At 44.3% G+C, this 13,459-nt stretch overlaps 1 protein-coding gene across 4 annotated transcripts in view; it reads right to left on the bottom strand.

The window, feature by feature from the left end:
* Positions 1–881: 881 nt before the first annotated feature.
* The window catches only part of LOC311098931 (mitogen-activated protein kinase 8-like), a 29,346-nt gene continuing 16,768 nt past the window's right edge, over positions 882–13,459 (bottom strand). For 3 of the 4 annotated variants that reach the window (XM_084139483.1, XM_084139482.1, XM_084139481.1), the window contains 3 exons: positions 13,350–13,413; positions 6,276–6,356; positions 882–2,499 (listed from right to left, as the gene is read on the bottom strand). In XM_084139483.1, the coding sequence (XP_083995609.1) occupies positions 2,321–2,499; positions 6,276–6,356; positions 13,350–13,413 (324 nt within the window). In that variant the 3' untranslated portion in view covers positions 882–2,320. Of the gene's footprint in view, positions 2,505–6,275; positions 6,357–13,349; positions 13,414–13,459 lie in introns of all 4 variants that reach the window. The other variant, XM_084139484.1, reaches the window with a different exon arrangement.

Below are 13,459 nucleotides of genomic sequence, written 5' to 3'. Positions count from 1 at the left end.
GTAAAATATAGAAAATGATTTATTTGAAAATTCCCAATAAAAATATAACCATTCTATCTTATATTTCAGCACTCTGACGGAGTTGACGTTAGACAAAAATCTTACGGAGTTTGATTTCAATATTGTTTGTTTAAATCTATCAAAAGTAGATAACTTTGCAGACCATGAGTGGTCTTGTTGCACTATATGTAATGAGGACATTAAGAAGTGGTCCATTAGGTGTAGCTGACCCGGACCATTCCTGATTAAGTTATGATTGTAGACAAATCTGACGGAGTTCACTAAATCTCCTGACAAATTTTTTAGGAATCACAGTTTTGAGATAAATATTCTTTAAAGTCAGATAGGTCTATTGCAAGAAACTACCTAAGATCCCTTTTCAGTTAATATTCATTATTGCCCGTCTTTTTAATTTTAAACACTTTTTTGGAGAGTTTGAAATTGGCACCCTTCGCTCCGGGCAAGGGCATTTCTGGGCATAGAGCATAAATTCCAAAAGCAAATCTTTCCCCTTATAAAATTCCCCTAAATGTAATTTTTAATCTCAAATAATGCAACAAAATAAAGTATAAAAATAAAGTTTCTCTGCCGGTCAAGGATTTTCCCGACATTCAAGAATCCCTGAACTGTAAGAGCACTTAAATCAAATCAATGGGGCTGGGAGTTTTTCCTGATCATGTGACCTGAGGAAAGACTCCTGTTCCCACCAATAAAACATAAGCAGCCTTCGCCCCTTCCCCTTGGCCCCAACCCTTTGAGGTTTGCAGACCTGTACAGGTGTTTATACCTTCAGATCTGCAAACATTGAAGGGTTAGAGCCAAGTGGGATGGGCAACTTGTGGAAGAAGTAAACCAACAAAGATGGGAAAGTGACAAAGGTATTTGGGCCAGGTGCTTTAATGCCCCCCTCCATGCTCCCCTATCTGTTCATTAACATTCTATAACAATGCTCTCTCCGGATCCAACACCTGGAAACGTTATAATCAAGTCAAATAATAAATAAATACAACAAAAGAGATGTTCTAGTGCAGAAATGAATTTTGTAGCCATGACTACAGAACACTACAGCTACGGGTGGGCAGTAACAAGGCATTGAAATATGTTCAATGGTTTTTAGAATCCATATAAATAGAGATGAATGCTAAATACGTAAGGAATAATCAACAAGGGGCTATGCGTTCTCTGGAAAATAATGAACGACGTGGAAGGTGTGTTCCACGACACACTAGCAGAGTGGAACTAACCTTCCACAGAGTTGCATTATTTTCCAGAGAACGCATAGAGCCCCGAGTTGATTATCCCTTTTATACCATGGCTATAATTTAAAACATTTACCGCTAGAAATGTGTTCAACATCCACTGAAGTAGCTAGCAAGTTTACTAGATAGCTACAGTAGTTGCATTGGTAACCAAGAAAACAGACTTGCTAGTTTAGCTAACCAAACCATCAGTCCTAGCTTGCTATTATGAGAATCGAATTCAACAATGCCAATAATGTTTTCAATTCGACTTCTGCTTTCAAAAGCAGCTCAAACATAGAACATGTAAGAATTAACTATAGCCATTGAATTCTACCGTGCAAATATACGGTGCGTTATAGGGAAATAATAGAATGCCGTTCAAGCCAATCAGAAACTAGTATTCAACAATGCCATGGTATAATAGAAAATAAATATGTTTGTAAGAAAACACTTTCTAATAGGGAAAAGGGGAAAGGGGGTTCCATCCACTGGGAGATTTGAACCACTATCATTTACAGCATATACATACACAGCTTGGAGGGACAGAAGCTGACACAAGAAAATAAATAAATATAGTAATTTACAGCATGTACACAATCGGCAATGCATGATATAGGGGACATAGCATTTAAAAGAATCTGTACAGTTAAAAAATTAAAACGTTTTTCTTTACTACGGACACTTAAAAGGGCAATCTGCAGATCAAACAACAACAAAGCAGTAACCCCACCACTGTTTTTGGTAAACAGCTTAGGGTTGGGGCTAGAGAAATGTAACCGCTCTGAAATTCATAGACAAAGCTATGGATGCAAGGACTAACCATCCATGATACAGTATCAAAAGTATAATTTTAACCATGTTTTGAGGCTATACAGTGTTTGTTTACAATTACATTGTTTACAAACAATGGAGTAAAAGCATTTATATATTTTATTCTTCAAGAATCAATTGGTATATATAATTCATTGACATTTTAAACATAATTATGTAGCAATCGCAGATTGCCCCATTAAGTGTTTCAAACTATATACCATGACAGGAGGTGTAGGGCTGGGGCTGAGTGTGTGTGTGTGTGTGTGTTATCTGCAGCAGGCCAGTGCTCCCAGAGAGGTGTGGCTGTCCAGGCTGCTGTCCGTGTCAGAGGTCATGGTGGGTTCACTAGGGTCACTGGGGTCAGTCGACATGGAGGATACGTCATTGGCCGAGGAGGAGGAGGAGGACGAGGCGTGCTGAGGGGAGCTGTCGATCACTGCTGCACCTGTGCTGCAAAAAACACACAGGATGACTGATACACCTGTACTAGGCACTAGCATGCGCAAACACACACATATACAAACAGACAAACACACACACATACCTGCGAGATACACACATAACTCCCCCCCCCTATAACGCACTATAGCCTACTATACTAGCCCACTATAACCCACTATAATAACGTCACACCTACAAACCACCCCAAAATAGGTCAATATAACTAACACATAGCCTATATGAAATCCCTATTACTACCATTACTAATACTACCATTACTACTGCCATTACTTTTGTGGTCCTCTGTAGCTCAGCTGGTAGAGCACGGCGCTTGTAACGCAAAGGTAGTGGGTTCAATCCCCGGGACCACCCATACACAAAAATGTATGCACGCATGACTGTAAGTCGCTTTGGATAAAAGCGTCTGCTAAATGGCATATTATTATTACTGCCGTTGCTACCACTACCACTTATACTACTCTTTCCCAACCATAAATACTTCAAGACTAGCAAGCACACCACATTTACTTCAGTAAATTGACTTTTCTAAAAAAAAAAATGCTTTCTGGGGGGGTTGTGTGGTTTTTTATTGGGCACAGGGGAGAGTAGTGTGTTTTTTCCCTGGCTTGCTACCGGGCCGGCGGGCCATGGCATTCAAAAATATATATATTTCCCCCCTTTGCACACGGTGTCACGATCGTTAGACTGAGTGGACCAAGGCGCAGCGTGATGAACGAACATACTTTATTTAAAGAGAGTAAACACTCGAACAAAACAATAAACGATACCGTGACGTCCAAAGGTTTAAACACAACAACACGGAATAACCCAAAAGGAACAAACCAACTGGAACAAGATCCCACAACTATTGTGGGAAAACAGCCTGTATAAATATGGCTCCCAATCAGAGACAACCAGCAACAGCTGACACTCGTTGCCTCTGATTGGGAACCACTCTGGCCAACACAGAAATACAAAACTAGACTCCCGACATAGAACAACAACACATAGAATGAACACACCCTGGCTCAACATATAGAGTCCCAGAACCAGGGTGTGACAGTACCCCCCCCTAAAGGCGCGGACTGCGACCGCGCCTCAACATAGACCAAACAGGGGAGGGCTGGGTGGGCATTCCTCCTCGGAGGCGGTTCCGGCTCCGGGCTCGCCCACCACCCTCCAATACTCCCCCCGTAGCGCCACTGGTCCGGTCTGGCCCCGCTGGCTGGAGCTGGACTGGACATCGTAGGAGCGGATTGCTTAAGCTCCGGTGTGGAGCAGCTGACCCAGGCACGGGTTGTGCCGGACTGACGACACGCACCCCTGGCTTGGTGCGTGGAGCAGGAACGGGCCGGACCGGGCTGACGAAGCGCACCCCTGGCTTGGTGCGTGGAGCAGCAACGGGCCGGACCGGGCTGACGATGTGCACCCCTGGCTTGGTGCGTGGAGCAGCAACGGGCCGGACCGGGCTGACGATGCGCACCCCTGGCTTGGTGCGTGGAGCAGGAACGGGCCGGACCGGGCTGACGATGCGCACCCCTGGCTTGGTGCGTAGAGCAGGAACGGGCCGGACCGGGCTGACGACTCGCACCCCTGGCTTGGTGCGTGGAGCAGGAACAGGCCGGGCCGGGCTGGCGACGCACACCGTAGGCTTGGTGCGAGTGGCAGGAACAGGCCGGGCCGGGCTGGCGACGCACACCGTAGGCTTGGTGCGAGGAGCAGGAACAGGCCGGGCCGGGCTGGCGACGCACACCGTAGGCTTGGTGCGAAGGGCAGGAACAGGCCGGGCCGAGCTGGCGACGCGCACCGTAGGCTTGGTGCGAGGGGCAGGAACAGGCCGGGCCGGACTGGCGACGCACACCGTAGGCTTGGTGCGAGGAGCAGGAACAGGCCGGGCCGGGCGGGCGACGCACACCGTAGGCTTGGTGCGAAGGACAGGAACAGGCCGGGCCGGGCTGTGGAGACGGATAGGAGGCCTGGAGTGAAGAGCTGCCACAACCTGTCCTGGCTGAATGCCTACCTTCACACACTCTGTGTGAGGCATCAGCACAGGACGTACAGGGCTGTGTACCCGTACTGGCATAACAGCACGTGACACTGGCGCAGGATATCCGGGACCGAGGAGAGGCACTGGAGGCCACGAGCGCTGAGCCGGCACACTCCGTCCTGGCTGCATGCCCACCTTCGCACGACACGTGCGGGGTGCTCGCACAGGACGTACCGGACTATGCCGGACCACTCGTGGCACAGTACGCAGCTCCGCATACCCCGGAATCTGACCAGTCTCATGCTGCCATGCCTGAGTACGGGGAGTTGGATCTGCTCTCCATCCAGGCTCCGCCAACTTGCCTTCTGGCCCCCCAAACCCGGTGGCCTCCTCTCCTAATCTCCCAATTCGCCCTGTGGCAGCCTCCTGCTGCCCAGTCGCCCATGCCGTGTGCCCCCCACTAAAAATGTTCTGGGGTTGCCTCTCGTCCGTCCGATGACGACACTGTTGACGCCGTTGCTCCTCTCTAGCCAGGGCCTTCACCTTAGCCCATGGCCCTTTGCCCCCGAGCATGTCCTCCCAGGACCACACTTTGCCCACCTGGGCCATCGCCAACCTCTCCAGCTCCTTTCCCGGCGCTTCCTCCCATGTCCAGGCTGCCTGCTCCTGGACACGCTGCTTGGTCCTGGTATGGTGGGATCTTCTGTCACGATCGTTAGACTGAGTGGACCAAGGCGCAGCGTGATGAACGAACATACTTTATTTAAAGAGAGTAAACACTCGAACAAAACAATAAACGATACCGTGACGTCCAAAGGTTTAAACACAACAACACGGAATAACCCAAAAGGAACAAACCAACTGGAACAAGATCCCACAACTATTGTGGGAAAACAGCGTGTATAAATATGGCTCCCAATCAGAGACAACCAGCAACAGCTGACACTCGTTGCCTCTGATTGGGAACCACTCTGGCCAACACAGAAATACAAAACTAGACTCCCGACATAGAACAACAACACATAGAATGAACACACCCTGGCTCAACATATAGAGTCCCAGAACCAGGGTGTGACACACGGGATGGGTAATCAATAAACTCAGCACAGACCAGTCTGCGAGCCAGTCGCGCATCTCTGACTCCCTGAAGCATCTTTGTTAAAAAAATCACACCCACAACACGAGCTGATTGGATGGACGTGAAAATTCTGACAGTAGCCTCCTAAACCTTTCAGCGCAACTGCCAGAGCATTGTAGTTACAGTGGCAGGCTAGCCTACATGGACATGATATGCAATTTCCAAAAACATGAATGTGACACACGAGTCATTGAATAATTGCCATTTTAGCCAGGATTTACATGAGAAGTTTGAACAGAAGTGAGGCGAGTAAATTGCCTATGGTCTAATAACTAGCCCCCCAAAAAAGCCCCTTCTTTCTTTAGCCAGCTAGCATCAGGGATCCAATAATGGTGAGTTGAAATGGTTTTAGTATTCTCCCAAGTGAAGCTTGCTTGCCTATGAAATCAGAAGAAATCCCAATTATTATTATATTATTTCAAGTTAATTCAATGACGGGGAAGGGAAAAGCATGTACAAGGGGAGGGTCATGTGAAAATATGTTTTACGTTGGGGAGTGGGGTGCATTTTATTAATTTTCGTAAGGTCTCTTACCATAAACAATGTTTTAATCCATGTTTTTTTCAGAATGAAATGTACAGATTTAGTCAACAATAACACAATAACAGCAGACACCAGCTCACATAAGTAAAATACAAAGTGTTAACTAACTAACCTAAAAGAGGAGGTTGTCCTCTGATCACGCCATTCTGCTTGGTCCACTCGTCCCACTCATACACCTCCTTCCAGATCAGGTCTACAACAGGGTGAATACAGCGAGCAATAGACAGAGACAGAGAAAGAGAGAGAGAGAGAGAGAGAGAGGGAGAGAGAGAGAAAGAGAGAGAGAGAGAGAGAGAGAGAGAGAGAGAGAGAGAGAGAGAGAGAGAGAGAGAGAGAGAGAGAGAGAGAGAGAGAGAGAGAGAGAGAGAGAGAGAGGAGACAAGGATAGAGAGACAACAAAGGAGGGAGAAGAGACAGTTGAGAGAGGAGGAAAGAAGGAGAGAGAAAAAAGAGAAGATTACATGTCACTTGTCTGATAACATTTGCCCTCATGACAAGTAACAAAATACAGAAATCACCACAGGATAAAGATTATAAACACCCATTGGGGAGTCAGTATCAGTATGACCTCATCCTATTGGATCCTGAGCACAGCTAATTTCCTTTAATTCTACACATTTTGCCATCAAATCAAATCAAATGTTATTCGTCACATGCTTCGTAAACAACAGGTGTACACTAACAGTGAACTGCTTACAATGCAGAGAGAAAGAAAATAGAGAAAAAATAGAAAAGTAATAACACGTAATAATAAAAGTAATAATAAATACACAATGAGTAACGATAACTTGGCTACAGTATATACACGGGGTACCAGTACCGAGTCGATGTGCAGGGGTATGAGGTAATTGAGGTAGATGTTTATTATCTATGCATAGTCACTATACCCCTACCTACATGTACAAATTACCTCGACTAAACTGTACCCCCACACATTGACTACCGGTACCCCCTGTATATAGCCTTGTTATTGTTATTTTATTGTGTTACTTTTTATTTAATTTTTTACTTTTGTTTATTTAGTAAATATTTGTTTAACTCTATTTCTTGAACTGCATTGTTGGTTAAGGGCTCGCAAGTAAGCATTTCACAGTACAACTACACCTGTTGTATTCAGCGCATGTGACAAATACAATTTGATTTGATTTGATTTGAGATATGTACATATACCCAGGAATAAAGTGACTAGGCAACAGGATAGATAATAAACAGTAGCGGCAGTATGTGATGAGTAGGGCAATGATATTTGGAGAAAAAAAAAATGACCCCCCATTTATATCATCTGACCTCAAGAGGCCGATATAGCACCTTCTCACACCATGTGTGAATTAATTGTCACGTGTGCATACCATGAACGTCTCCCATATTAATCCAATTAGTCCAAAATAAATTCACAACCATGTGGATTGACTTCAAATGAAATGTTTGCTGACAATTATTCTCTAAGCTTTAGCCTAATGCACCAAATTATTAGCCTATCTTAAGGACATTATCAACATAAATATTTAACTTATTAATTGTCTGTTATCAACATTATATGGGAATAATAGGCATTTTCACTATAGAAATAAAAATGTAAACGCTCAATCCTAAAATGTGCGCATTCATTAACACATATGTAATGAACGGAGGAGCAGTCTTGTTAAAAAAAAAACTGAAAGCATCTCCAAAATAACGGACGAATCCACAGCCACACAAGACCAATATGATCTTCATATTTTGTAGGAGAGCTGGGTGACGACGTTAAAGTTTTTCTGGCTGATACAGTGTATTTACAGGCAGTGAACTATTCAACGGTGTCAGAATATAATTCCAAGTACCTACGCTGTTATGCACCCTTTGTGGAGGCGGACAAGCATATCTCTCCAAACACTGCGGTCTTAATAGAGTTGGAGAAGTTGTTGGGTTGTTATTTCTATAGCCAAAGAAAATAGGCTAGCCATTTATGGTCTTATAATCTAATGATAAATTGCAGGTTTTGCAGAATATATTGTTGTCTGCAAAGAGCGTTCCAGCGGGGTATTGGCGCAGTGATTTTGAATTGTTAATGTTTTCTGGTTGGATTCATAGTCTCTCCCTTTTATCTGTCCTAATTGCCCCATTTTTACAACCTCCGATGATCAGGGATTGAGTCTGTGTGAAAGGATCAGCTTGAGCAAAGTGAGGAGTAGAATCACTGATCTACAAATTCCCTACCAAATAATAGCATTTGTGCAATTAAGATTCATATGCTATGCCTCCCCTGGTTTAGGCGATCCCCCCACCAAACACTCACGCACAACCAGACATTGAATGGTTGATTGGAGACAGCTTGTGTCAATTAAATAATATTTCCTAGGATTTTAAAACCCAGTGGTGATGTTTTTTGCCATACCAAGCGGTGATGTAGCCAGTCAAGAGGCTCTCAACGGTGCAGCTGTATAACTTTTTGAGGATCTGAGGGCCCATGCCAAAACTTTTCAGCCTCCTGAAGGGGAAGAGACATTATCGTGCCCTCTTCATGACTTTGTTGGTGTGTGTGGACCATGATAGATCCTTAGTGATGTGGACACCAAGGAACTAGAATGTCTCGGCCCACTCCACTACAACCCGTCGATTTCAATGGGGGCGTGCTCGGCCCTCTGTTTCCTGTGTCCTGGCACCACACTGTCAGGTCTCTGACCTCCTCCCTATAGGCTGTTTCATCGTCGTCGGTACTCAGGCCTACCACCATCGTGTCGTCAGCAAACCTAATGATGGTGTTGGAGTCATGTGCGGCCACGCAGTTGTGGTTGAAAATCGAGTACAAGAGGGAACTAAGCACGCACCCCTGAGGGGCCCCCGTGTTGAGGGTCAGCGTGGCGGATGTGTTGTTGCCTAGCCTCACCACCTGGGGGCGGCCCATCAGGAAGTCCAGGATCCAGTTGCAGAGGGAGGTGTTCAGTCCCAGGGTCCTTAGCTTAGTGATGAGCTCGGAAGGCACTATGGTGTTGAACAGCATTCTTACATACAGTTGAAGTCGGAAGTTTACATACACTTAGGTTGGAGTCATTAAAACTTGTTTTTCAACCACTCCACAAATTTCTTGTTAACAAACTATAGTTTTGGCAAGTCGGTTAGGACATCTACTTTGTGCATGACACAAGTAATTTTTCCAACAATGTTTACAGACAGATTATTTCACTTATAAATCACTGTATCACAATTCCAGTGGGTCAGAAGTTTACATACACTAAGTTGACTGTGCCTTTAAACAGCTTGGAAAATTCCAGGAAATTATGTCATGGCTTTAGAAGCTTCTGATAGGCTAATTGACATCATTTGAGTCAATTGGAGGTCTACCTGTGGATGTATTTCAAGGCCTACCTTCAAACTCATTGCCTCTTTGCTTGACATCATGGGAAAATGAAAAGAAATCAGCCAAGACCTCAGAAAAAGAATTGTAGACATCCACAAGTCTGGTTCATCCTTGGGAGCAATTTCCAAATGACTGAAGGTACCACGTTCATCTGTACAAACAATAGTACGCAACTATAAACACCATGGGACCACGCAGCCGTCATACCGCTCAGGAAGGAGACGTGTTCTGTCTCATAGAGATAAATGTACTTTGGTACGAAAAGTGCAAATCAATCCCAGAACAACAGCAAAGGACCTTGTGAAGATGCTGGTACAAAAGTAACTATATCCACAGTAAAACGAGTCCTATATCAACATAACCTGAAAGGCCGCTCAGCAAGGAAGAAGCCATTGCTCCAAAACCGGTTTGCAACTGCACATGGGACAAAGATCGTACTTTTTGGAGAAATGTCCTCTGGTCTGATGAAACAAAAATATAACTGTTTGGCCATAATGACCATCGTTATTTTTGGAGGAAAAAGTGGGTGGCTTGCAAGCTGAAGAACACAATCACAACCGCGAAGCAAGGGGTTGGCAGCATCATGCTGTGGGGGTGCTTTGCTGCAGGAGGGACTGGTGCACTTCACAAAACAGATGGCATCATGAGAAAGGAAAATTATGTGGATATATTGAAGCAACATCTCAAGACATCAGTCAGGAAGTTAAAGCTTGGTCGCAAATGGATCTTGACTTTAAGCATACTTCCAAAGTTGTGGCAAAATGGCTTAAGGACAACAAAGTCAAGGTATTGGAGTGGCCATCACAAAACCCTGACCTCAATCCTATAGAATATTTGTGGGCAGAACTGAAAAAGCGTGTGCGAGCAAGGAGGCCTACAAACCTGACTCAGTTACACCAGCTCTGTCAGGAGGAATGGGCCAACATTCACCCAACTTATTGTGGGAAGCTTGTGGAAGGCTACCCGAAATGTTTGACCCAAGTTAAACAATTTAAAGGCAATGCTACCACTAATTGAGTGTATGTAAACGTCTGACCCACTGGGAATGTGATGAAAGAAATAAAAGCTGAAATAAATAATTCTCTCTACTATTATTCTGACATTTCACATTCTTAAAATAAAGTGGTGATCCTAACTGACCTAAGAGAGGGAATCTTTACTAGGATTAAATGTCAGGAATTGTGAAAAACTGAGTTTAAATGTATTTGGCTAAGGTGTATGTAAACTTCCGACTTCAACTGTAGGTGTTAATCTTGTCCAGGTGGGAGAGGGCAGTGTGGAGTGCAATAGAGATTGTGTCGTCTGTGGATCTGTTGGGGTGGTATGTGAATTGGAGTGGGACCAGGGTGTCTGGGATGATGTTGTTGATGTGAGCCATGACCAGCCTTTCAAAGCATTTCATGGCTACAGATGTGAGTGCTACAGGGCGATAGTCAATTAGACAGGTTACGTTGGCCTTATTGTGCACAGAGACTATGGTGGTCTGCTTGTAACATGTAGATATTACAGACAGGGTCAGGGAGGTTAAAATGTCAGCTGGTCAGCGCATGCTCTGTATGCGTTCTGGTAATCCATCTGTGAATGTTAACCTGTTTAAAGGTCTTACTCACATCGGCTACGGAGAGCGTGATCACACAGTCGTCCGGAACAGCTGGTGCTCTCATGCATGGTTCAGTGTTGCTTGCCTCGAAGCGAGCATTGAAGGAATTTAGTTTGTCTGGAGGCTTGCGTCACTGGGCAACTCGCGGCTGGGTCTCCCTTTGTAATCCGTGATAGTTTGCAAGCCCTGCCACATCCGACGAGCATCAGAGCCGGCATAGTAGGATTCGATCTTAGTCCTGTATTCATGCTTTGCCTGTTTGATGGCTTGTCAGAGGTCGTAGCAGGATTTCTTCTAAGCGTCCTGATTAGTGTCCTGCTCCTTGAAAGCGGCAGCTCTAGCCTTTAGCTCAGTGCGGATGTTGCCTGTAATCCATGGCTTCTGGTTGGGATATGTACATACGGTCACTGTTGGGACGACACCATCAATTCACTTATTAATGAAGCCGGTGACTGATGTGGTTAACTCCTCAATGCCATTGGATGAATCCCGGAACATATTCCAGTCTGTGTTAGCGAAACAGTCCTGTAGCTTAGCATCCGCTTCATCAGACCTTCCTGTTTTGAGTTTTCCTGTTTTGAGTACTTAACTGGTACTTCCAGTTTGAGTTTTTACTTGTAAGCAGGAATCAGGAGGATAGCGTTATGGTCAGATTTGCCAAATAGAGGGCGAGGGAGAGCTTTGTATGCATTTCTGTGTGCGGAATAAAGGTGATCTAGAGTTTTGTCTCTAGTTGCACAGTTGACATGTTGGTAGAAATTAGGTCAAACAGATTTCAGTTTCCTTGCATTAAAATCACCGGCCACTAGGAGCACCACCTCCGGATGAGCATTTTCTTGTTTGCTTATGGTCCTATACAGCTCGTTGACTGCGGTCTAAGTGACAGAATCGGTTTGGGGCAAAGAGGAAATGGAGCAAAGAGAAAAATGTGCAGTTTTATAGCTAATCTCATGCTATTCTACACATTTTGCCAATAGGCTGAGAGAAAATGTTGCATTTTTAAAGCGAATTAAACAAAGAAATATAGGTGTGTTGACTGTGATAAAGGCACTGGATTATGAGCTGTCTTGTTTGCTAAATGAACAAATTAAGTATGCAGTGGCATGGTGCATACAGCCATAGAAGCACAGTGACATATGCATCAATGCGGTCATATTTGTGGCTTATTGGGGGTGTGGCTTTTAGTTAGTTATTTTTGGCCAACCATCCCATGAAAGTGAATGTCATTCCAGTTCATCTGAATGTCATTCCATTGCACTGCTATGAATTCTAGCTGATGGTGTTTGCATGTTTAGATAAAAATACAAATAATATCCCGTTTGGAACACTGACAAGTAGAGAGCATAATACAGTGTATTCAGACCCCTTGACTTTTTCCACATGTTGTTACGTTACAGCCTTATTCTAAAATGGATTAAATAAATAAAATCCTCATCAATCTACTCACAATACCCCATAATGACGAAGCGAAAACCGTTTTTTTGGTGCAAATGTATAAAAAATAAAAAACAGAAATACCTTATTTACGTAAGTATTCAGACCCTTTGCTATGAGACTCGAAATTGAGCTCGTGCATCCTGTTTCCATTGATCATCCTTGAGATGTTTCTACAACTCGATTGGAGTCCACCTGTGGTAAATTCAATTGATTGGACATGATTTTGAAAGGCACACACCTGTCTATATAAGGTCCCACAGTTGACAGTGCAAGTCAGAGCAAAAACCAAGCCATGAGGTGGAAGGAATATATACACACACAATTATGCTCTCTACTGGTCAGTGTTCCAAACGGGACATTATTTGTATTTTTACCTAAACATGCAAACCCCGTCAGATAGAATTCATTGCAAGCAGTGCACTGGAATGACATTCAGATAAACTGGAATGACATTCACTTTCATGGGATGGTTGGCTAAAAACAAAAAATGTGTATATATATATGTTTTGGTTGCTCAATTTGATTGGGTGGGCCTGGCTCCCCAGTAGGTGTACACAAAGTGCTGTAATTTCTAAACGGTTCACCCAATGTGGATGAAAATACCCTAACATTAAAGCTGACAGTCTGCACTTGAACCGCATAGTCATTGTATCATTTCAAATCCAAAGTGCTGCAGTACAGAGCCAAAACAACAACACAAATGTCACTGTCCCAATACTTTTGGAGCTCACTGTTTGTATGTAATATGCCATTTAGCAGACGTATGTGACCCATGTCTAGTGAAAAGTGATAGTTGTAGTAACATCTTTAACCTTTCCACTCCTCCACCGTATGCTCTCGCTCATCCAGCTGCTTGTCTGTGATCTTCGGAGGGGGCTGAGACGAGAAAAAAAGCAAAAGAAAGAGAGGAAAAGAGCAGAAG

Source organism: Coregonus lavaretus (genome assembly GCF_964263955.1).
Source record: "Coregonus lavaretus genome assembly, chromosome: 1".
NCBI lineage: Eukaryota > Metazoa > Chordata > Actinopteri > Salmoniformes > Salmonidae > Coregonus > Coregonus lavaretus.
Note: the sequence above shows the minus strand (reverse complement) of the source record. Positions and strands in the feature narration are given on the sequence as shown.